The sequence below is a fragment of the Callithrix jacchus genome, chromosome 7 (assembly GCF_049354715.1).
Source record: "Callithrix jacchus isolate 240 chromosome 7, calJac240_pri, whole genome shotgun sequence".
NCBI lineage: Eukaryota > Metazoa > Chordata > Mammalia > Primates > Cebidae > Callithrix > Callithrix jacchus.
The window spans coordinates 104,646,296-104,668,536 of record NC_133508.1 but is presented as its reverse complement, the minus strand read 5'-3'; the positions used below and the strand labels follow the sequence as shown (position 1 = coordinate 104,668,536).

General features: G+C 39.8%; 1 protein-coding gene across 4 annotated transcripts; it reads left to right on the top strand.

The window, feature by feature from the left end:
* The first annotated feature begins 1,844 nt into the window (after window positions 1–1,844).
* SERBP1 (SERPINE1 mRNA binding protein 1) lies at window positions 1,845–21,759 on the top strand. Of its 4 annotated transcripts, none has more exons than XM_002750961.7 (8): window positions 1,845–2,259; window positions 6,004–6,154; window positions 7,041–7,181; window positions 7,309–7,380; window positions 8,058–8,135; window positions 11,534–11,711; window positions 17,180–17,353; window positions 19,570–21,759. In XM_002750961.7, exons 1-8 carry the CDS (start codon window positions 1,947–1,949, stop codon window positions 19,624–19,626), a joined length of 1,164 nt encoding a protein of 387 aa, XP_002751007.2. In that variant the 5' UTR covers window positions 1,845–1,946; the 3' UTR covers window positions 19,627–21,759. The 4 variants fall into 4 exon arrangements, with proteins under 4 accessions (XP_002751007.2, XP_003733510.1, XP_003733508.1 ...); XM_003733462.6 differs by having other exon boundaries at window positions 8,013–8,135; XM_003733460.6 differs by having other exon boundaries at window positions 7,291–7,380.
* Window positions 21,760–22,241: the final 482 nt, after the last annotated feature.

Genomic DNA, 22,241 nt, shown 5'->3' with positions numbered 1-22,241 from the left:
GAGTAATAACTTTCTTATAGAGTTGATGTAAGGACTAGGGGAGGTCACATATGTAAAGTGCAGCAAGCATATACTAAAACATGATATTTTAGCTATGAATATTGTTATTGCTGGCATGGCCAGAAAGAGGTAACAAGAGGTGCTTTCACAGATGTCTCAAAGATGCAACAGCCCCTGGTGAAGAGGAAGGATCTATCAAAATGTGGAGATATTCCACATTGCACTTGAGCTATTTCGAAAGGGTGGGAGAGTATGCTTAAAAGCTCTTTGTCTTGGTAGGTGCCACAAAGCCAGGGACTGAGGAAGGCAGGGTGAGGTAGGGGATGTGTTTGAGGTTGGGAGTTTACGACTGAGGCAGCAGGGAAATAAGTGACTGAGTTGGGGAGGATTGAGAAGACAACCAGGCTTGCTGCCACATGTATGTAATATGACTCTTGTCTTCTATTTTCCCTGCTAAGGAATTGATTTAAAATCTGCTCAGAAATTGATGATTACATTCTGCCATGTTACATACCCTGACATGCAACAATGTTTAAATCATACCGGAAATATAAAAATTGGATTGGTTTCTATCAGGGCAGAGTCTGAATTAAAGAGTTCATGTCCAGTCTCATAGCGGAGGTAGAAGACTGGGCTAATGCCTGTCACTAGCATTTACAGAGGTGTGAATTTGGTAAATAATTTCATCTGTGAAATGGTTTCAGCATTTGTGAGAAGAGGCAAACTATTTGCCTAACGAGATGTTGACTTCAAGGTTATTCAAAGCTACTGACAAGAGATGCATTTGCTATTTTATATTAACGGAAAGCGATTTAAAATCATGATATATTTAAAGACGGCGCTACGAAATGTGCTTAAAAATGCAATGAAGTTGTATTCTCTTAATTAACTTAATTAGTATCAACGCTTTTAGTCATCATTGATTTCAGTAGTTCCCTCTCCTCATCGCAACTCCTAGCACACACGCACTCGAAATGCTCTAACATGGTATTTATTGAGCCCATGTGACCAACACTACAGCCACCGAAGCCCCGGCTTGCAGGACACGAACGGACAATTAAATGGAATGACTGTAGCAAGCGTTTCTCCAGTCTTTCTGGAGGATTCCCCCGCGTCTAGCGCTGCACGGTCAGGAGTTATCCGACCGCCACACGGCGAGAAGCCCGGGAAAGGCGCGCCACACTCCCATGTGATAGCTCCACTTGTGTTTTTGCTTAGTTCTGCTACCCTAGTTCACGTCCCCACTAGAAGAAACGTATTCCACCTCACATTAGACAGAAGAGCCTCGATTCACCGTGGAGGCTGACGGAGGGGGACTCTGGCAACTGAGCACCTCGGACTTATCACAGGCGGGCTGCAGCCTACCCGCGGCCGGCGCGGCACCTCAGCAACACCCCCTCCCCCGGAAGTTTGTGGGTCTCCAGCTGTAAGGTCTGGGAGTCACCTTGACCCTCCCGGAGCGGTGGGGAAAGTTAGCCCTGGGCCCGAGGGGGCGTGAGTGAAACCAGAGAGCACTTTCGCGAGTCAATTACACCGTCACGTTTTTCTGGTTTCAGGGTAGCTGAAGACCTAGAGAGTTTGAGGGTGGGTAGAGCAGGTGGCAGGACTCCGCCCACCACCACCACCACGCTTCCCCTCCTTCAGCTCGTACGCTTCACTCCCTTCGTGAGGTCCCGCCTCTCAGGCGCGCGCGAAGAGTTGTCGCGAGGTGCATCCTGGGAATTGTAGTCTCTACGCGGGGAGTCGCCTCAGGAGAAACGACTCTGGCCTACATAACCCACAGTGCCTTGCGGCGCAGGCCGCTCCCGGATGTGTGCCTGGCGCCGGAAGAGAAGACGGCCCCCCTCTCTCGGCCCGGCCATCTTGTGGGAAGAGCTGAAGCAGGCGCTCTTGGCTCGGCGCGGCCCGCTGCAATCCGTGGAGGAACGCGCCGCCGAGCCACCATCATGCCAGGGCACTTACAGGAAGGCTTCGGCTGCGTGGTCACCAACCGATTCGACCAGTTATTTGACGACGAATCGGACCCTTTCGAGGTGTTAAAGGCAGCGGAGAACAAGAAAAAAGAAGCCGGCGGGGGCGGCGTTGGGGGCCCTGGGGCCAAGAGCGCAGCTCAGGCCGCGGCGCAGACCAACTCCAACGCGGCAGGCAAGCAGCTGCGCAAGGAGTCCCAGAAAGACCGCAAGAACCCGCTGCCCCCCAGCGTTGGCGTGGTTGACAAGAAAGAGGAGACGCAGCCGCCCGTGGCGCTTAAGAAAGAAGGTAAAGCAGGGGCAGAATGTGGGGGAGATTGAGATGGAGGGAAGGAGCTAGGGGGCTGCCGGCTGCCACTTGTTTCTGGAGCTCCGAGGGTCCCCGGGAGACTTTGTAGCCGATTTCCTCACGTTTCTTCACGCGACCAAAGCCAGGTCCTGCAAAGGTGCCGGGAGCGTGGTAGCCCCAAGTTCAAGCCACCGCCGGCTAGGTTCCCGGAGCCACCTCCTTCCCGCCTCAGGTTGTGAGCAGAGGAGCGTGGTTGCAGATGAGCTGCTCCTCGAGCGCGCTCGACGTACTGGGAGGCTGTTGCCTTCCCGCCGGATTCCTTGGCGGGCGAGCGCGTGGACTGAGGTGCGGGGAAGCCGGCCGCTCACTGAAGCTTCCCGTAGTTATGGAGGAGCTTGGGTCCACCGCTGCTTACTGCCAGAGCTGCACCTTTGAGATGATGATGTTTCGGGCTCCCGTCCTGCCATCTTGTCCCACGACGGAGCGGAGTACCCCCACTGAAAAGCGGGGGTCGTTCCAGGCCATCAGACGTGTGGAATAAGCTGCTGGTTGGGGTGCCGCATATGTTTTATTGTTTCCCCTCTCCCTCTCAACTGTTAGGAGCCTTCTCATAACTTGCTGGGGTGAGTTGAGCTGTCGGGAAATGGAGGAGTTTGCCACACTCGATTAAGCAGAAGCGGGAATTACGAATGAAGACCGGTGATTGCAGGACATCCCGAGGAACGTCCTCGAGTCGCGATCCTCTCTCTCGACTCCCCAGACTGAATCTTTAACTTGGTGTGGTCTGGGTCTCGTGGGTGAAGTCAGTGCAGAGGCTGTCACAGCATTAATCGCAGCAAAGCTCTTTAGAGTCTGCAGTTTTTTCTTCCACCCCACATGTGTGTGAAGCATGATCGGTTTCACTGGCGGTTAATAGTTGTTTCCAGGGCACTGAGTTTCATAGGATTGTCTTGATTTTTGCACTCATTACCGGTTCGTTATGGATGAAAAAGCAAACGGTTTGGGGATAAGAACATGCGTGGTTAGTAGCAAGCAGGTGTCGGACTTCAGCTCTGAATCTTTAAAGTTGTATTTTTATGTTGAAAGTGGAAATTACCCCTTACCACGTGCTTCAGAAAGTTGTTTCTCATTAGCTTTAGTTGAATTCTATAACATTCAACTAATTTTCAAAATCAAAAGTTTACTCGTGGTAGGATTTGTTTTAGGAATTTTTTTTTTTTTTTTTTTTTGAGGACTTTTGTGAGGCTTGTAATGAACCTCGGTCCTAGGTGGTGCGTAAAGGAAAATAATTAATTCTTGTGGTAAAATTGTAGGTTGGGGAAAAACGGGAGTATTAGAAGGCATGTACGTCACTTAGGCCAAGTATCTCTTTAGCTAGTTAAGCTTTATGGGACTCTAGCACAATTAAATAAATCATTTAGTTCCCGTGTTAAGAAACGCTGAAACTATGCTTAAGCTCACCTCAAGAAAGTACATGAAAAAGTTGAGTCTGACGAATAAATCTAAAATGTACCAGCTAGATGTGTTCACTCATTTTGAATGCTCAAAGCATGAAGCATGGTTTAAATGCCTGAGTTTTGATCATGAATCCCGTCTATGAAATAAGCTCTTACCTGAAAAGTAATGTTTTTATAAGTTGCAAATGTGGGGAATGGTTTCATGAAGTTAGAACCAGGACTTAAAGTTCACCATTCAGTAAATCCATGGGAAAACTATTTCATATTAGCAATCAGCATTTTTCTTTCTTTCTTTCTTTTTAAAATTCATTTACTTATTCTTTCCCCCCAGCCTCTTGCAGGTAGCAATCAGCATTTTTCTTAGGTCATTATTTCAGAGCATTCTTAATAAGTTGCATAAAATACAAGCATATAAATATAGGAAACATGATGAATGGAAAATACTCGTTTTGAGATTCTACCGTTTGGTTCACTGGGAATAAATCTAAGGAAAATCCCTGCATAGAGTAGGAAGGTTAACCTGTTTGTGTTCTGTGATTTTGGTAACACATTGTGACACAATGCTTAACAAAGTATAGGCAGATATATAATGTTTTATGAATTAAATTTGTAGCTACTCTTGTCCATTTGAAGAACTTAAGAATTGACAGCAGAATGTCATTGAGAGTGGAACAGACATTTTCTTAAAAAGAATGAATGCTTCGAATCTAGTGCAGTTAGTGAGCTTGCAAGTTATAGATAAGTATATCAAAATAAGCATGCAGTTTTCAGTATCAATCTTTTTCATTAGGTGAGCTTAATAAGTGTTTTTTAAGATTCTGTAAGCCTAATATTGGATATTGGGTGGGGACACCAACTATTGTTCACTTGGGTGTGTTTGGCTTGGATATTATTGCAAGGACTGGCTCCGTAGCTCCACCCAGTACACTTTTTTTTACTGACATTTATTTAAATACCTTGGTGTAAGGTCTAACATTTGTAGTCTTTTTGAGGGTTTGCCGGGAATGAACTTCAAAATTCTATTGAAGAGATTGATAGTTACTGTTTGGCTTCAGTTACAGGGAAGCCAATTGGACAATTGAGTGTATCCTGATGCTGTTCTACTTTCTTAGAAAGAACCAAAGTAAAGCAGCTTAAAGTCTTGTAAAACCAATTCCTCGGCTGCTTTATGATTTTGTTAGAAATTGGGAATTACAGCATACTGGCAATCTTACAGTCATTAATTTAACCATCACTCTATTGATCCTTAAGGCCACCAATAATTTAATAACATTGGTTGCCATTGTGGGGTTTCAGATATTATAGGAAAAAAGCAGTTAAGGGGGGGAAATTAATAAATGCTTCAGCTATCACTGAGTGTCACAAGTTTCTTATTTTCTACATATTGCTTAAAAGGGGTCTTATGTGTGTGTATTTGGTTTTTAAAGATTCTTTGAAAATAAAGATAGTTGTTAGGGCACATTTTTAAGAGGACTCTCCATCCATAGTAAGTAAATGTTTCCTAACTTGGAAGTACTTAGGGATGTGATACTGTGTACAAACATATATACACTTTATATGCTGTGCATTTTTAAACTATTTAATAGGGGAAGATGGCCCTTATTGTGTGCCTATAGTTAACAGTACTGTAAAAGATGACACCTTTTCTGGTTAAATGGCTGTTTTAAACTGAGGTGATGTTCTCTAATAATGCTAAATGCCATATTTTCCTTTCAGATTTGTAATTTTATAGAATTATTAGTCTTAATTGCATTTTTGTTCAGATTAGGTAGGATAACATTGGGGCCTTCACTTTTGTGAGGGGCCATATCTAGTGAGAGTGTATGATTTGCTTTGTTATTTATGAATGGCTGCTCGTATTTTCTTTGGCATTTTAAAAGCCAAAGTGTATTGCTTGCCTAAGATTTTTTTTAATTTAAAACTTAATTAAGAGACTGCTGATATCTTGGAAAGTGATGGGAAAAATGGCTGCCCAAATGACTTTCAAGTCAGTTATAGAAAATTCTTTTGGGGAGAGAATAACTTGGCAAACTGAATAGAAGTTTAAAACAAGTTTATTGTCTTAATTTTATTTATGTATTTAGTCAGTGGTATGGATTGCAAGGTTCATTGTCTTTTAAGTGGCAGTTTGGCTAAGGTACTTCGTTGACATTAGAGATGCCCAGTGTTAGCTTTTTTCCGACAGGAAGTGATAGTGGATTGGTAGAGAAGTGGATTTTGATAGTCCAGGCCTAAACTTTTTGTATTGCAAAAATAATTTGCTTATGCAGGTTATCTATCGTTTTAGGAATAAGACGAGTTGGAAGAAGACCTGATCAACAACTTCAGGGTGAAGGGAAAATAATTGATAGAAGACCAGAAAGGCGACCACCTCGTGAACGAAGATTTGAAAAGCCACTTGAAGAAAAGGGTGAAGGGGGTGAATTTTCAGTTGATAGGTAAGTTGTGTTTTTTTTTTTTGTTTTTGAGCCAGGGTCTTGGTCTGTCGCCTAGGCTGGAGTGCAGTGGTACAAGCTCAACTCACTACAGCCTCTGCTTCCTGGGCCCAAGCTATCTTACCATGTCAGCCTTCTCCTGAGTAACTCAGACTACAGGGTAACGCTGCCACAAAGCTTAATTTTTTTTTTTGAGATGGAGTTTCGCTCTTGCTACCCAGGCTGGAGTGCAATGGCGCTATCTCGGCTCACCGCAACATCCGCCTCCTGGGTTCAGGCAATTCTCCTGCCTCAGCCTCCTGAGTAGCTGGGATTACAGGCACGCGCCACCATGCCCAGCTAATTTTTTGTATTTTTAGTAGAGACGGGGTTTCACCATGTTGACCAGGATGGTTTCAATCTCTTGACCTTGGGATCCACCCGCCTCGGCCTCCCAAAGTGCTGGGATTACAGTCTTGAGCCACCGCGCCCAGCCCACAAAGCTTAATTTTAAAAAATTTTTTGTAGAGCTGAGATGTCATTTTATTGCATGGGTTGGTCTTGAGTTCCTGTGCTCAAGCTATCTTCCTGCAGCATTGGGGCATGAGCCAAAAAAGTCCTCATATTTTGTTAGTCTATGGAGTCACATATTAATGTTAAGCTATAAATTGGGCATAATTGCCAGGTGGCAGTCTGTCTAGTTGTGTCTACTAGTTTTTCACAGAAACAGCTGAATGTGTGCATTGTCAAACTTAGGTCTCTGGTAATGGAAACACTTTAGTTGAATTGATAATCATAAACTATTGGTTTATGAGCCAGTAAATATGTTGTGTATTTTTGATCTTTTGAATGGATTTCCCTCATTTCTTCTGGAAACTATGGAAGTATAATTTATTTATTTATATTATAGACCGATTATTGACCGACCTATTCGAGGTCGTGGTGGTCTTGGAAGAGGTCGAGGGGGCCGTGGACGTGGAATGGGCCGAGGAGATGGATTTGATTCTCGTGGCAAACGTGAATTTGATAGGCATAGTGGAAGTGATAGATCGTAAGTCTTACTGGTTTTTATTTTATTTCAATATTTTAATCTATTTATTTAATAAACAAACTTTGAATTTCTAGAACAAAAGAGTATTATGTTAACTCAGTTTTGTTAGTTCTTTTTCACATTACAGTGGCCTGAAGCACGAGGACAAACGTGGAGGTAGCGGATCTCACAACTGGGGAACTGTCAAAGACGAATTAACGTTGGTATTCTGATTTTTTAAAACAAAGCTAACTTTAATAAAATTCTGTACCTAACTAAAGGTTAATCCATACCTGTGTTAAATTTTACTTATCTCTGAGATAAGAATGAATCCTCTCTTCTGAGAGCTATTATATTACAGGATAATGTCTTATGGGATGGGTTTGGGTTCTAGTGCATTGAATGGCCAGTTTTTCTATACTTTAATATATTCGTTACTCATTTTTTCAATGTGTATTTGTAGCTTTTCTTGAAACCCCACAATAAGGTTATTTGGGTATTCTGATTTTTCTAGTGTCGTTAATAGTTCTTATTTTAGCTTTCGACTTTGTTATCATTACATAATTTGATAAGCTACTAAAGCTTTGTTTTAGAAATAACTGCCTTGTTCTGTTACCTTTTATTTTTCCCCAACTAGAATAACCAGTTTATGTTCTGTTACTTTTTAAGTATGAAGTATATGAATTAACTTAACCAATAGTTTATATTGTTTCCCCTTGGAGGTCTACTGGGGAGTATATTTAGTAGGAAAGGAGTTAGAGAAAGTGAGGGCTTATGGTATTTTTGTATGAAGAACTCTTCCACTACATGTAAATGGACCTAGATGCCTTTCTTTTTCTTTTCTTTCCTTAGAGAGTCTCCCAAATACATTCAGAAACAAATATCTTATAATTACAGTGACTTGGAGCAATCAAATGTGACTGAGGAAACACCTGAAGGTGAAGAACATCATCCAGTGGCAGACACTGAAAATAAGTAAGTGGTTTTGCGTGTAATAGTAATGACCCAGAATTGAAAGCACTTATCCAGTAAGATAACCCATAGATTTAATGTTGTTGTTGATGGCTTTTTGTTTTTGGGAAGAGAGGTTGTACTCTCATCCCTAAAAGAGTATTTAAAAGAATGTTTTTTGGGGGGGGGGCAGGGAATAGAGACAAGGTCTCACTGTATTACCCAGGTCTCCAATTCCTGGGCTCAAACATGTTCCTCCTGCCTTGGCCTCCCAGAGTGCTGGGGTTATAGGCATGAACCATTGCACCCAGCCCTGAAAGAGTACTTGTATGTATTTGACTCTAATGCTTTGGAAAATAGAATATTTTAATGTGATTCTTTCTGTTTGGTTAGTCATTTTACCATTGTCATACAACTGTACAAATTTTACTTTGAGACAGTTAAAACTAGAAAATGTGGCCATTTTAAGGTTAGTTCTATCTTGAAGTTTTTTCCAACATAGAATTTTGAATATAGAATTACTGGCCTGTTTTTAAGTATATAAAGAGAGCAAAGATCAGAGTATGTTATTCACTAGCATTTTTTTTCTTTTTTTGAGACAAGGTCTCATTCTGTTGCCCAGGCTGGAGTGCCGTGGAATGATCTTGGCTCACTACCCTCCGCCTCCTGGGCCCAAGTGATCCTCCCACCTCAGCCTCCTGAGTAGCTGGGACTACAGGTGTGTGCCACCAGGCCCCGGCTAATTTTCGTAATTTTAGTAGAGATAGGGTTTCACCATTTTCCCAGGCTGGTCTTTACTCCTGGGCTCAGGCAAGCTGCCCACCTCGACCTCCCAAAGTGCTGGGATTACAGGTGTGAGCCACTGAGCCCGGCCCTTCACTAGCTTTTACAATTAAATTATATTTGTTTGTTTTTTAAAAGACAGAGTCTCATTGTAGCCCAGGCTGAAGTGCAGTGGCATGATCTCAGCTCACTACAACCTCCGCCTCCTGGGTTCAAGCAATTCCCCTGCCTCAGCCTCCCGAGTAGCTGGGATTACAGGCATGCAACACGCCCATCTAATTTTTTGTACTTTTAGTTGAGACAGGGTTTCACCTTGTTGGCTGTGATGGTCTCTAACATCCTGACCTCAGGTGATCCATCTGCCTTGGCCTCCCAAAGTGCTGGGATCGTGGGTGTGAGCCACCGAACCCAAGCCTAAAATTATGTTTATTTCGCCAGTTGTTTGTTACAGTATTGTGGTTTAAAGTCTTGGATTACAGATTATTTAGGGCAGTGATTCCTAACCAGAAGCATGTTCAAGTTAGTTGAGCGGTGCTGGGCAGATGCTTTCTAAACTTTTTCTTTTCTTCAGGAAGAATTGCTCTTATGGTGAAGCACTGTTAATGATGGGAGTATCACTACATGGATTTGTTGGAATAAAAAAAATGATACGCTATTGGAGGGAGTAGATAAAAGTACATGTTGGGTGTTGGGCGATGTTTTGAACTTGGTGATATAAATTTATGCAAACTATAATGGAGTCATAATTTTGCACGATAATGAAATTGTGATTGGTGACTTAACAAATGAACCCTATGCAACGTTAAGTTTCTCACAGTGGTCAACACAACTTTTTTGTCTTTTTTTCTTCTTTGAGACATAGTCTCCTTCTGTCACCCATGCTAGAGTTCAGTGGCTTGATTTCGACTCACTGCAGTCTTTGCCTCGGGGGTTTAGGTTATTCTTCTGTCTCAGCCTCCTGAGTACCTGGGACTAGAGGCATGCACCACCATGCCCAGCTAATTTTTGTAGTTTTGGTAGACAAGATTTCAACATGTTGGCCAGGCTAGTCTTGAACTCCTGGACTCAAGTGATCCTCCTGCCTTGGCCTCCCAAAATGCTGGGATTACAGGCGTGAGCCACCACATCTAACCACAACTGTTTGTTTAATAGAGCCCATGTTCAAATCACGCAGAGTGATCTGCAAAGATGAAAGCTGTTTACCAAAGGGTAATAATGTAGTGATAGGATATTGGTAGCAGATCCTTAGTTCAGTGCCCAGTAATGAAATTGAGGGTGTTTGGTTTAAAGAAAATAGTTATCCATCACATTAGAACTGTCTCTAATCTTACTCCAGAGTAGGAGAGAATCTGGGCATAGCATATGGAAGTATATATTTAAGAAACACAACATTGGCTGACTTTGATTAACTAGCTTATATATAGCTTCCAGAGCTTCTGTTTGGTTTTCATTTAATCCTTGCAGTAATTCCTGAAAGGTAGGTGTCATGCCTCCATGATATAAAAGGTATGCTAAGTTCTATTCCTGGCTGTGTCATAACATATGAGTAACCAGGACTTTTTTAATATTCTTAGATTTCTCATCTGTAAAATGATTAAGTGGACTTAGTACCCAAGATCTTGTCAGTTCAATGTAAACTTGCAATAGGAAGGTTTTTTTTTTTTTTTCCCCCAGCATAGATGTAGCTGGAGGAAGTTTTAAGATAGGATTTGTCAAACAGTAAGGGGCAGCATCCAGGGAGATATTTGAGCTCTAAGGCTAACTGAATCACCTTCTATCTTTGGAAAGAAGCAGTGCTCCCCAAATAGCAAATGACTTGTTTGGTGACAATTGCAAATTGAGATTTTACTAAAATAATGGATCCCTAGGCCTGTACATTGTTTCTGTAAAAAGGAAAGGATTATATTCAGTAGTTACGATCTGAGAATTATATTTGGAAATACATGTTTAGTATTAAACCAGTGTGTGTTTGTGGATAGTTCTATAAGTAGTGAATCTGTGGCCTCCAACCTTTCCAGGTTGGTTTGAAAATTGGAGTATATGGATTTTAGAATTTGTAGACACATGGCTATTGTTTTGATTTGCTTTAAGTGCTAGCGGAACAGTTCTTTTGTGTTCCAAAATTTGAACCCTGGTTGCTGACACAACCTAGAGGATTATCTTAAGGTAACCTAGAGGATTTTTTTTTTTTTCTAAGCATCTGGATAGTGCATAGAGAACAAGAGAATGTTATTAAGAGTTATGTTACGGGAATTACGGAAATTGAAAATGTGGTTTAGGAGTAGATAGACAGGATTTTTCCTAAGAGGGTAGTTTTTAAATAAGATAGTGAGAAATGCATGTTTTAGAGTTAGTAAAGTCAGTTTTAGATTGTATGACTGATAAATGATCATTAAAGAGTTTATGAGGATGAATTTCATATTCCTTACTTGTCTATACTTTAATCAGCAAATACTGAATTCCTGGTCTCTACCAAGTTTGCTTATTTACACAGTAAACTAGGATACCCTCATCCCTGGGTAATCTTTCTCTAGAAGATTACAAAGTTAACTTTCTTAATTAAAATCATAAGTTTGAAATACTTTTAATAAGTTATACCAGCTCTTTACCAGGTATAAAACTTGAAAACCTTTTCACAGGGAGAATGAAGTTGAAGAGGTAAAAGAGGAGGGTCCAAAAGAGATGACTTTGGATGAGTGGAAGGCTATTCAAAATAAGGACCGGGCAAAAGTAGAATTTAATATCCGAAAACCAAATGAAGGTGCAGATGGGCAGTGGAAGAAGGGATTTGTTCTTCATAAATCAAAGAGTGAAGAGGTAAAATTAAGTTTTGTTTGTTTGAAAATGTTCACGTGTGAGTTGAATTGTATTTACAATTTTTGTTTTAAAATTTCACATTGATGATTTGTCTATAAAAAAAAAACTTTACATAGGATCATATGGGGCAGATAATTTGCTTTATAAGGAAAATAAACTATTACATGTTCTAAGAAATTTAGTCTTTTGATCAATTCATGATTATGTTTTATGTGGTAGTGTTGCTTTTTCCTAAAAAGCTGTTACTCGTATATTGTGTAATTAGTGTTCAGAAATGATAGTTCTTTTCAAAGTTGTGGTTATATTTTTGAAATCTTGCCAAACTGGGGATCATTAAAAGGCTGTGTGGTATTATGGTGTTAGGTTGAAATGCTGACATTTTTGTATAGTTTAACATAAAATGTAAGTGACTTCATTTAGTATTCAGCTTTTGAAATTGTCTGCCTGTACCATGTATAATGGCCAGGACTCTCAGTAAATGGCAGTATACATCTTGTTAAAGGAATGATGGCTTTAAAAACCAAAGAATATATGGGTCTTACTTAGGAAATGTGGAAACTAGTGAAAATACAGTTGACTGCTTGAACAAAATGGGGGTGTTAGGGGCACTGACCCTGCAGATCAATGCATGTTACCTTTGACTTCCCCAAAACTTAACTACAAATAACCTACTGTTGACTGAAAGTCTTACTGATAACCAGTTAACATGTTTTGTATGTTATGTATTATATACTGTATTTTTACAGTAAAGCTATAGAAAATACAGAGAAAATATATTTACTGTTCATTAAGTGGAACTGGATCATCACAAAGGTCTTTATTTTTGATAGGAAGAAGAGGGTTTGGTCTTGCTTATCTCAAGGCTGACAGGCAGAATGTTCAAACCCAAGTTCAAATTCTTCAAGAGTCAACTGTATTGGAGAAAGTCACATTAATGGCTTTTGATTTGGGAGCTTCCATTTAAGCCTTGGGGTGTGTTCTTAGAGGAATATTTCAGTGCTGCTTCCTGTTAGGGCTTGTTTGAGTTTTTAAAGCCAAACTATATTCTTTCTTCTCCTAAATTTTTTTTTTCTCCATCAGCTTCCTTTAACCTTTTAAAATTTATGTTTGATTTGTGTCATAAATTGGGCTGTGCCAGAAATCCAGACTGCAAGTTCTCTCATCCTAAGGTAAAGTTAAATGAAAATATTGTGAGGGCAAACCCATTCAAGAAGATGTTAATAAATTGAGTTATTATTATTATTTTTTTTTTGATACAGAGTCTGGCTCTGTCACTCAGGCTGGAGTGCAGTGCCATCATCTGCATCCTCTGCCTCCTGGGTTCAAACAATTCTTGTGCCTCAGCCTCCCCAGTAGCTGGGATTACAGGTGCTCGCCACCGTGCCTGAGTAATTTTTGTGTGTTTTGTTTTGTTCTGTTTGAGACATAGTCTCGCTCTGTTGCCCAGCTAGAGTGTAATGGTGTGATCTTGGCTTACTGCAACCTCCACCTCCCAGGTTCAAGCGATTCTCCTGTCTCAGCCTCCTGAGTAGCTGGGACTACAGGTGCATGCCACCATGCCCAGCTAAATTTTGTATTTTTAGTGGAGATGGGGTTTCACCATGTTGGCCAGTCCGGTCTCGAACTGTTGGCCTCAGGTGATCTGCCTGCCTGGGTCTCCCAAAGTGCTGGGGATTATAGGCATGTGCCAACATACCCAGCCGATAAACTTAATTTTTTTAACTGAAAAATGGCTATAAGACAGACTCGGAAACATTTTCAAATTGATGTTAAAAATACTTAAATTTTTTCTTTTGAGGTTTGGGCATGATTTTTAATATTTACTCCATGTAAGTAGTAAATGAGGACATTGTCTTTTTTAAGTCCCGTGGGGGAAAAAAATGCATTAGAACCCTTGGTTTTGGCTGGGCTCAGTGGCTTACACCTGTAATTCCAACACTTTGGGAGGCTGAAGTGGGTGGATCACCTGAGATCGGAAGTTTGAGACCAGCCTGATCAACATAGAGAAACCCCATCTCTACTAAAAATACAAAATTAGCCGGGCGTGGTGGTGCATGTGTGTAATTTCAGCTACTTGGGAGGCTGAGTTGCTTGGAGGTGGAGGTTGTGGTGAGCTGAGATGGCGCCGTTGCACTCCAGCCCGGGCAACAAGAGTGAAACTCCGTCTCCAAAAAAAAAAAGCAATACTTGGGTTTTTGTTCTTATGTTGTTGTTTATCAACTGGTATATCTGAGCAAAGCAAATGGAATTCCTGATCTAAGAACCAAGAAAGTTCATCTTGGGGAGATTATTTGAACTAATTAGTATACTACTTAGGTTAATATGAAAAATGATTTACCTAGACTTTTTTAAACAATTATTTGTAACTTTTTTGGGTCCTGACTGGACTTCTTCCCAAAGTAAAATACATACAAAATTCTAGTTGTAACTTTAGGTGATCTTTGAATACCCTGAATTCTCTTGACGCATTTTATAGACAGCATGTTAGATAGCTCAATTTAATTTTTTTACACCGAACTTTTTACAGATAACTATCATAAACAAGGTAATGTATATGAGTTAGAGATTTTTGAAAAATATATAAAATGTGAAATTGGTGATGAATAACTTTGAAATTAGGACATTTTTATGCCTAATTCATCAAGCCAAATTTGACAGGTTTGGAGCCTTATAATTATTATGTCTCTGTATTATGCAATTTAAATGTTTCAGTGTTGGCATATATGGCCTTATCATTTGAATAAAGTCTTAAAAGTTTGTTGTCTATAACATTTTAAGAGCTCTTTAGCTGGGTGCAGTGGCTCACACCTGTAATCCTAGCATTTTGCTGAGGTGGTTGGATTACCTGAGTTCAGGAGTTCAAGACCAGCCTGGGCAACATGGTGAAACCCAGTCTCAACTGAAAATACAAAAAATTAGCCAGGCACAGTGGCAAGCACCTGTAATCCCAGCTATTCGGGAGGCTCAGGCACCAGAATCCCCTGAACCCGGGAGGCAGAGGTTACATTGAGCTGAGATCGCACCACTGCACTCCAGCCTGGGCAACAGAGAGAGACTCTGTCTCAAAACAAACAAACAAAAAACCCACAATGGAACTCTTTAATTTTCACATATCTTCATCCTTGTGACAAATATGAGGTAGTTAAGGGGAAGGAAGAAACTATACATGGAGAAGTGTGTTACCATGTATTGACAGGGCTCAGAATTTGTGTTTTCTTCTCCTCTTTGTCTCAGTGCTCGAGAAAAAGGAGGCTGGGCACAGTGAATTACCTGTAATCCCAGCACTTTGGGAGGCTGAGGTGGGAAGCTTGTTGAGTTTATAGTTAAAGACCAGTCTGGGCAACATGGTAAAACCCTGTTTCTACAAAAAGAATAGAAAAATTAGCTGTGTGTGGTTGCATGCAACTGTGGTCTCAGCTACTTGAGAGGTTGAGGGGAGAGGATCACTTGAGCCCAGGAGGCAGAAGTTACAGTTAACTGAGATGGCATCACTGCATTCCAACCTGGGTGACAGAGTGAGACTGTCTCAAAAAAAAAAAGGGAGGGGGATGGGGTTGTTCTTTTATTGAGTGCAGTAGCATGGTCGCAGCTCACTGCAGCCTCAACCTCCCTGTGCTTAAGCAATTCTAGCTCAGCCTCCTGAGTAGCTGGGGAACTCATGCCTGTGCCACCAAGGCCAGCTAATTTTATTTTTTATAGAGAAGGGTCTCACCATGTTAGGTATCACCCAGGCTGATCTTGAACTCCTGGGCTCAAGCAGTCTTACTGCCTCTGCCTCCCAGAGTGCTGGGATTACAGGTGTGAGCCACCACACCTGACTTTATTTTTTATTTTTATGTGGTTGGTTGGTTTTATTTTTTTTCTGAATATTTTTGATCTGTGGTTTGTAATGAATTGAAAGCATTGGTTTGAAATAGAAAACATTTAAAAATCAGACAGCATATATAATTGACTTTAATTTACTGATGTTTTTGTGAATTTGTTTTTAAGTTTCTGGGCTCCACTTAAATTAGTATTAGAACTTTCTGTTGCCTTACAGTGTATTGATGTGGCACAATGGGATGACATTGAATACTATTATGAGATGATGTAAGGGTTGAAAACATAGATTAAAACAAGTTTATTTGCACTTCAGAGGGTAGTTATTAACAGCTGTAATATTGTAAGTTGAATCTAATGGAGTTGTAATAGTACAGGTTCTACTGAAAGAATAAAATGTTTATTATCCCTTAAAGAGAAGGATTTTTTTTTTTACATGTATTTAGGAAAAACTGTACTTTAAAGTCAAATAAGCAAAGATTTTAGAAGATAAAACCCATCCCAAGCATACAAGAAGACAACAGGCATCGAGCAGTGTAGAATTGTCTGACCTTTTGCTTTTTTCCCCCGGACTGGGTCATGTATCTTTATATAAATAGAAAAACTGGATTTCACAAACATGACTACATTTTTAAGAAGGTTCTAATTGGGCACTGTGGCTCATGCCTGTAGTCCCGGCACTTTGAAAGGCCAAGGCCAATGGATCTCTTAAGCCCAGGGTTTTGAGACCAGCCTGAGCAACACTGCAAAAACCTGTCTCCATAAAAAATTTTTAAAAAATTAGCCAGTTGTCATGGAATGTGCCTGTAGTCCCAGCTACTTGGGAGGCTGAGGTGGGAGGATTGCTTGAGCCTGGGAGGTAGAGGTTGCAGTGAGCCCAGATCATGCCACTGCACTCCAGTCTGGGTGACAGAGTGAGATTTTTGTCTTAAAAGAAAAAAAAAAAAAAGGTTCCTGACATATTTAACATTTGGTCCTCTTTGTGCATAGCTTTCCAATGTGTGTGGTTATCTTTGTGCATAGCTTTCCAGTGTTTCCCTCTTAATGTAAAGTGTGTAGTGTTTTACTTGAATTTGTAGCTCTAATTTGTATAGAAAAACATAATAGTTGTATATTAACAGAAAATGCTTCTAAGAAGTTTATATGTAATACTGTCTTTACCCAAGTTGTAGTTGGAAGAGTGTAGAACAGAGGTTTTCTTTTTAACTTGAGTGTTCTTTTTAACTTCAATGTTAGTACTAGTAAAATAACCTTATATGTCTTCTATCCAAAGGTCTACATCAAGGATTCACATTGGAGTCCTAAACTGAAGGGCATATTTAAAATGTATTTGTCCAGATTTCACTGCTAAAGATTATGATTCAGTAGGTCTGGGATGGGTTTCAGCTATTTGCGTTGATTGTGATAACATATATGACTTTAGTTGAGGACTGCTGGTATTACCTGCAATTTTGAGATAGAGAGAAGTGAAGGAAATTCTTTCTTCAAGATCACTATAGCTGAGTATAGCTTGTTACCTGTGGAGACGTTTGTTGACAGAAAGTACAGTTTTTGGAGTTTTGGTCATTTTAGAAGAAAGCTTATTATTTAGGAATTTTGCAACATTGCTTTTCTACTACTTACTCAGTCGTCTTCACTTATATTTTTAGGCTCATGCTGAAGATTCGGTTATGGACCATCATTTCCGGAAGCCAGCAAATGATATAACGTCTCAGCTAGAGATCAATTTTGGAGACCTTGGCCGCCCAGGACGTGGTGGCAGGGGAGGACGAGGTGGACGTGGGCGTGGTGGACGCCCAAACCGTGGCAGCAGGACCGACAAGGTAATTTAAGTCCTTCTTTTCCTTTTAAGTAATTTAAGGACCTCTTATAAGTCACTGACTGGGTCTTTTTGTGAACGTAAGTAGAAGTAGTAGCCATGTCTTCAGGAAAACACATGTTAGGTTATATTTTTGTTTAAAGCACTTAAATGCCTTTTTGTATAAAGTTAGTAATGTTTAATTGCCACACTTTAGAGTTCCTGTTAGGTGCCGGTCCTGGTGCTGGGCTAGGCATTTTGTGTGCTTAATGTCATTTAATTCTTGTTACTATGATGACATTCTCATTTTCCACATGAGGAAACTGATAGAGTGAATCAAGTTAACTCTTGGCCTTTGCTAAGGTTTACCTGAAAACCAGTTGTTCACTTTGATAATTCCTAACTGCTTTTTAGGTCTCCGCTTAATAACCGTTGTGTTCCCTGTATAACTTCTTTTGTGACACTCATGATTGTTGACACTTTTTCTTTTACTAGACTCTACTGTGAAATCTGGAATTCATTTTTGTCTTATTTTCTATAATCTCTCCAATGCCTTGAACAGTGCGTGTCACAAAATAAGTTCTTAGCTAAATATTTTGATGAATTCCCAAGTAATTGATAGATATGAACTCAGATCTGATGCTTGGAAACAACCATAATGTCCACCTAAATTCTCAGCACCTGATACACAAATTCAGGGACCCACCTGCTTGATTCAGTCTGTCTTTGATTATAAGGATAACTTAATAGTATAGATTTTGTGGTCTTTACTGCCAGTGTAATGATACTTTGTTTCTACCTCTAAGACCAATCTGCTTTTTTTTTTTTTTAAGGCAGCAATTAGGTTGATGGGTTTTTCCCATACCTTTTTTAGTTCTGTGGCTGTAAAAAGCAGTTTGGACTCCTTTTTTCAGACTTATTACCTTGTTGATTGTTGCTACTTAAATATTAGTTTCTTAGCATGCTTTTTCACATTTATGCCATTCTTACTTAGCAAGTGGAAAAAGTATAAGAATACTGAACAACAGGCCGGGCACAGTGGCTAATGCGTGTAATCCCAGCACTTTGGGAGACTGAGGTGGGGGGATCATAAGCTCAGGAGATCGAGACCATCCTGGCTAACTTGGTGAAATCCCGTCTCTACTAAAAATGCAAACATTAGCTGGGCACGGTGGTGCATGCCTGTAGTCCCAGCTACTTGGGAGGCTGAGGCAGGAGAATTGCTTGAACCTTGGAAGCAGAGGTTGCAGTGAGCTGAGATCGCGCCACTGCACCCCAGCCTGGGCTGCAGAGCGAGACTGTCTCAAAAAGAATAAAAAGAGGAATTACTGAACAGCAGTGTGAATTCACATACATAATTGCATGTGAATCTACTTGTGTGGTTTATTGGAAAAATAAAGTAACTGGCTGGGCACAGTGGCTCACGCCTGTGATCTTAGTACTTTGTGAAGCCTGGGTGAAAATCACCTGAGGTTTGGAGTTTGAGACCAGCCTGGTAAAAATCGTGAAACCTGTTTCATTAGCCAGGTGTGGTGGCATTCCCAGCTACATTAACAGAAAATGTAGCCATGAGAATCACTGAACCCAGCAGGCAGGCAGGGAGGTTGCTGCTACTCCAGCCTGGGCAACAGAGTAAGACTATCTCCTCCCAAAGAGAAAAAAAGAAAAGAAAAACCACAAAAAGAAAACCCATACTGTTAACTCTGGAATGAAAATAGGTCTTGGTAGAAATTCAGGACAGGGCTCATTGCAAGTCTCTGTATTCCTTTTCTGACCTATAATTTTGTCTTGATACATTTTACCTAGAATTTTAACAATTAGGTTTTTTTTTTTTTTTTTTTTTTTTTTTTTTTGAGACCAAGTCTCACCCTGTTTGCCCAAATTGGAGTGTAGTGATTTGGTCTCAGCTCACAGCAACCTCTCCCTTCTGGGTTCAAGTGATTACCCTGCTTCAGACTCCTGAGTAGCTGGGATTACAGGCACCTGGCACGACACCCAGCTAATTTTTTGTATTTTTAGTAGAGACAGGGTTTCACCGCGTTGGTCAGGCTGGTCTCGAGCTCCTGACCTCATGATCTGCCCACCTTGGCCTCCCAAAGCGCTGGGATATAGGTGTGAGCCACCATGCCCGGCCAACAGTAAGATTTTTTTAGAGTTCTGTCTAAATGTAGATACTAGCTAGCAATGAATGTAATTTTGAAGAATTGAGAACTGTGGTTAATTTTGGTTTTTCTTTTTTAGTCAAGTGCTTCTGCTCCTGATGTGGATGACCCAGAGGCATTCCCAGCTCTGGCTTAACTGGATGCCATAAGACAACCCTGGTTCCTTTGTGAACCCTTCTGTTCAAAGCTTTTGCATGCTTAAGGATTCCAAACGACTAAGAAATTTAAAAAAAAGAGAGACTGTCATTCATACCATTCACACCTAAAGACTGAATTTTATCTGTTTTAAAAATGAACTTCTCTCGCTACACAGAAGTAACAAATATGGTAGTCAGTTTTGTATTTAGAAATGTATTGGTAGCAGGGATGTTTTCATAATTTTCAGAGATTATGCATTCTTCATGAATACTTTTGTATTGCTGCTTGCAAATATGCATTTCCAAACTTGAAATATAGGTGTGAACAGTGTGTACCAGTTTAAAGCTTTCACTTCATTTGTGTTTTTTAATTAAGGATTTAGAAGTTCCCCCAATACAAACTGGTTTTAAATATTGGACATATTGGTTTTAATACCTGCTTTGCATTTTCACACATGGTCAACTGGGACATGTTAAACTTTGATTTGTCAAATTTTATGCTGTGTGGAATACTAACTATATGTATTTTAACTTAGTTTTAATATTTTCATTTTTGGGGAAAAGTCTTTTTTCACTTCTCATAATAGCTGTTATATATATATGCTAAATCTTTATATACAGAAATATCAGTACTTGAACAAATTCAAAGCACATTGGTTTATTAACCCTTGCTCCTTGCACGGTTCATTAGGTTCAAATTATAACTGAATTACATTTTCAACTATATTTACTTTTAAATGCGTGACTTTCCCATTTTAAAATCTAAACTAGACATCTTATTGGTGAAAGTTATTTAAACTACTTGTTGGTAGACACATCCTGTCGAGTGAAGTAGTTTTATAGGTATGGGTTTTCCCCCCGCTCCACCAGGGTGGGTGGAATAAGTTGATTTGGCCAATGTGTAATAGTTAAACTCTTCTGTAAAATAAGTGTCTGGCCATTTGATATGATTTCTGTGTGTGAAAGGTCCCCAGATCAAAATGGTACATCCATAATCAGCAACCATTTATCTTTCCTTGTTCTAAAACAAACCAAAGGGCACTGGTGGTAGGGTGAGGTGGGGAAGTATTTTAATTTTTGGAATTTGGGAAGCAGACCACTTTACTTTATAAGGTTCGACAGCAGCAGCATCCATCATATATAGACCAAAATTCTTTGATGTTTCTAAATTTCCTAAATTGCCATTATTTAGTCCTAAGTTGAGTATTTGTTCCGCAAAAAGTGGTAATTACCTTTTCCCTCTACCTCCATTAGAAAATTAAATTATACTGGATTCCTTTAATGGGAACATCACCACTTATTAAAACATACATGGAGAGTGATGAATTAAAAAAGTTTTCTAGGATTGTCTTTTATTCTGCCACATTTACTGAAATTTTTTTTTAAGTTGTAAGAATTGTCACTTCATTTTTAGAAATGTTGTACCTGTATGTGGTAATGTCCAGTTGTTAAAATAGTGGACCTCTTCAATCTTAAACATTTCTGTTTAGCTGATTGGTTCTCACTTATACTTCTAAAAGAGAAATTGTACATTACGAGAGTTACTCATTTGGATTAAATTTCTTAATCTCAGTTACCTACTATTCTGACATTTTAGGAAGGAGGTAACTTTTTAATGATGGATAAATTTGTGCTGGTGTTTTGGATCTTATGATGCTGAACATGTTCTGCACTGGTGCTAATGTCTAATATAATTTTATATTTACAAACGTACCTGCTACCCAGAGATTAATTTAGTCCATGTTGACTGTTGACCCCTCTTGAGACTGCAACATACGCACTCCTGAATCAGTATGTTGAGACTTTTCAAGTATCTAACTCATTTCTGAACATGTACCATGTTTATAAACATCTTGATTTCCAGCAACATACTATAGAAAACACCTGCTATTAAAAACACTTCACAACTTCTACTCAGTGTCACCCATTGCTGTTGTGAGAGACAACACAGCAATATCTGGTATGTTGCAAGCTTTCAAGATAGCCTGAACTTAAAAAGTTGGTCCATTAGTTGTATCTGATGGATATAAATTTGCCTCCTAGTTGACTTTGTGTCAAGAGCTAAAACTGTGAACCTAACTTTCTCTTACTGGTGGGTAATAACTGAAAATAAAGATTTATTTTCATGCTCACTTCTTAAAAGTCATAAAAACAATCACATAGGATCCTGTTTATCGTCTTGTGTTTCCTGGACACCCCTGTGTGCTTATGTTTTAAATTGAATTTTATATGGGATTTTTATTTGCTAAAAACCAGGCTGTTGATCACATTTGGGAAGGGTACCTATCTTAAAGACTTAATTGGGAAAGTTGAGTTCTTGTAAAATACAAAATCCAAGGACCTCTGGGATTTAAACCAGTTGTCACTTTTTAGCAGATCACTTTCTGATAGTTAAGCATACTGAATGCTACCTTTTATTGAAAAACTGTCTATAATACTCTGGGGAGAAAATTCCTGAATGGATACAGATTCCTACAGTAATACTGGCAGCTGATATTTCAGTGAATTTATATTTTGATGTGTTTAAATAGAAATGCCAGAGCTGAAATTTTTAAGGCTTTTATAGCTTGTATTGAAATGATTGGAGACATGGTTTATTAGCTATTTTGAAACC

Coding starts and splice junctions, on each gene's coding strand:
- SERBP1 (XM_003733461.6), top strand. CDS start 1,947: ATGCCAGGGCACTTACAGGAAGGCTTCGGCTGCGTGGTCACCAACCGA. Junction 7,381..8,012: donor ACTGTCAAAGACGAATTAAC/GTTGGTATTCTG, acceptor TTCTTTCCTTAG/AGAGTCTCCCAAATACATTC. Junction 11,712..17,179: donor ATAAATCAAAGAGTGAAGAG/GTAAAATTAAGT, acceptor TTATATTTTTAG/GCTCATGCTGAAGATTCGGT.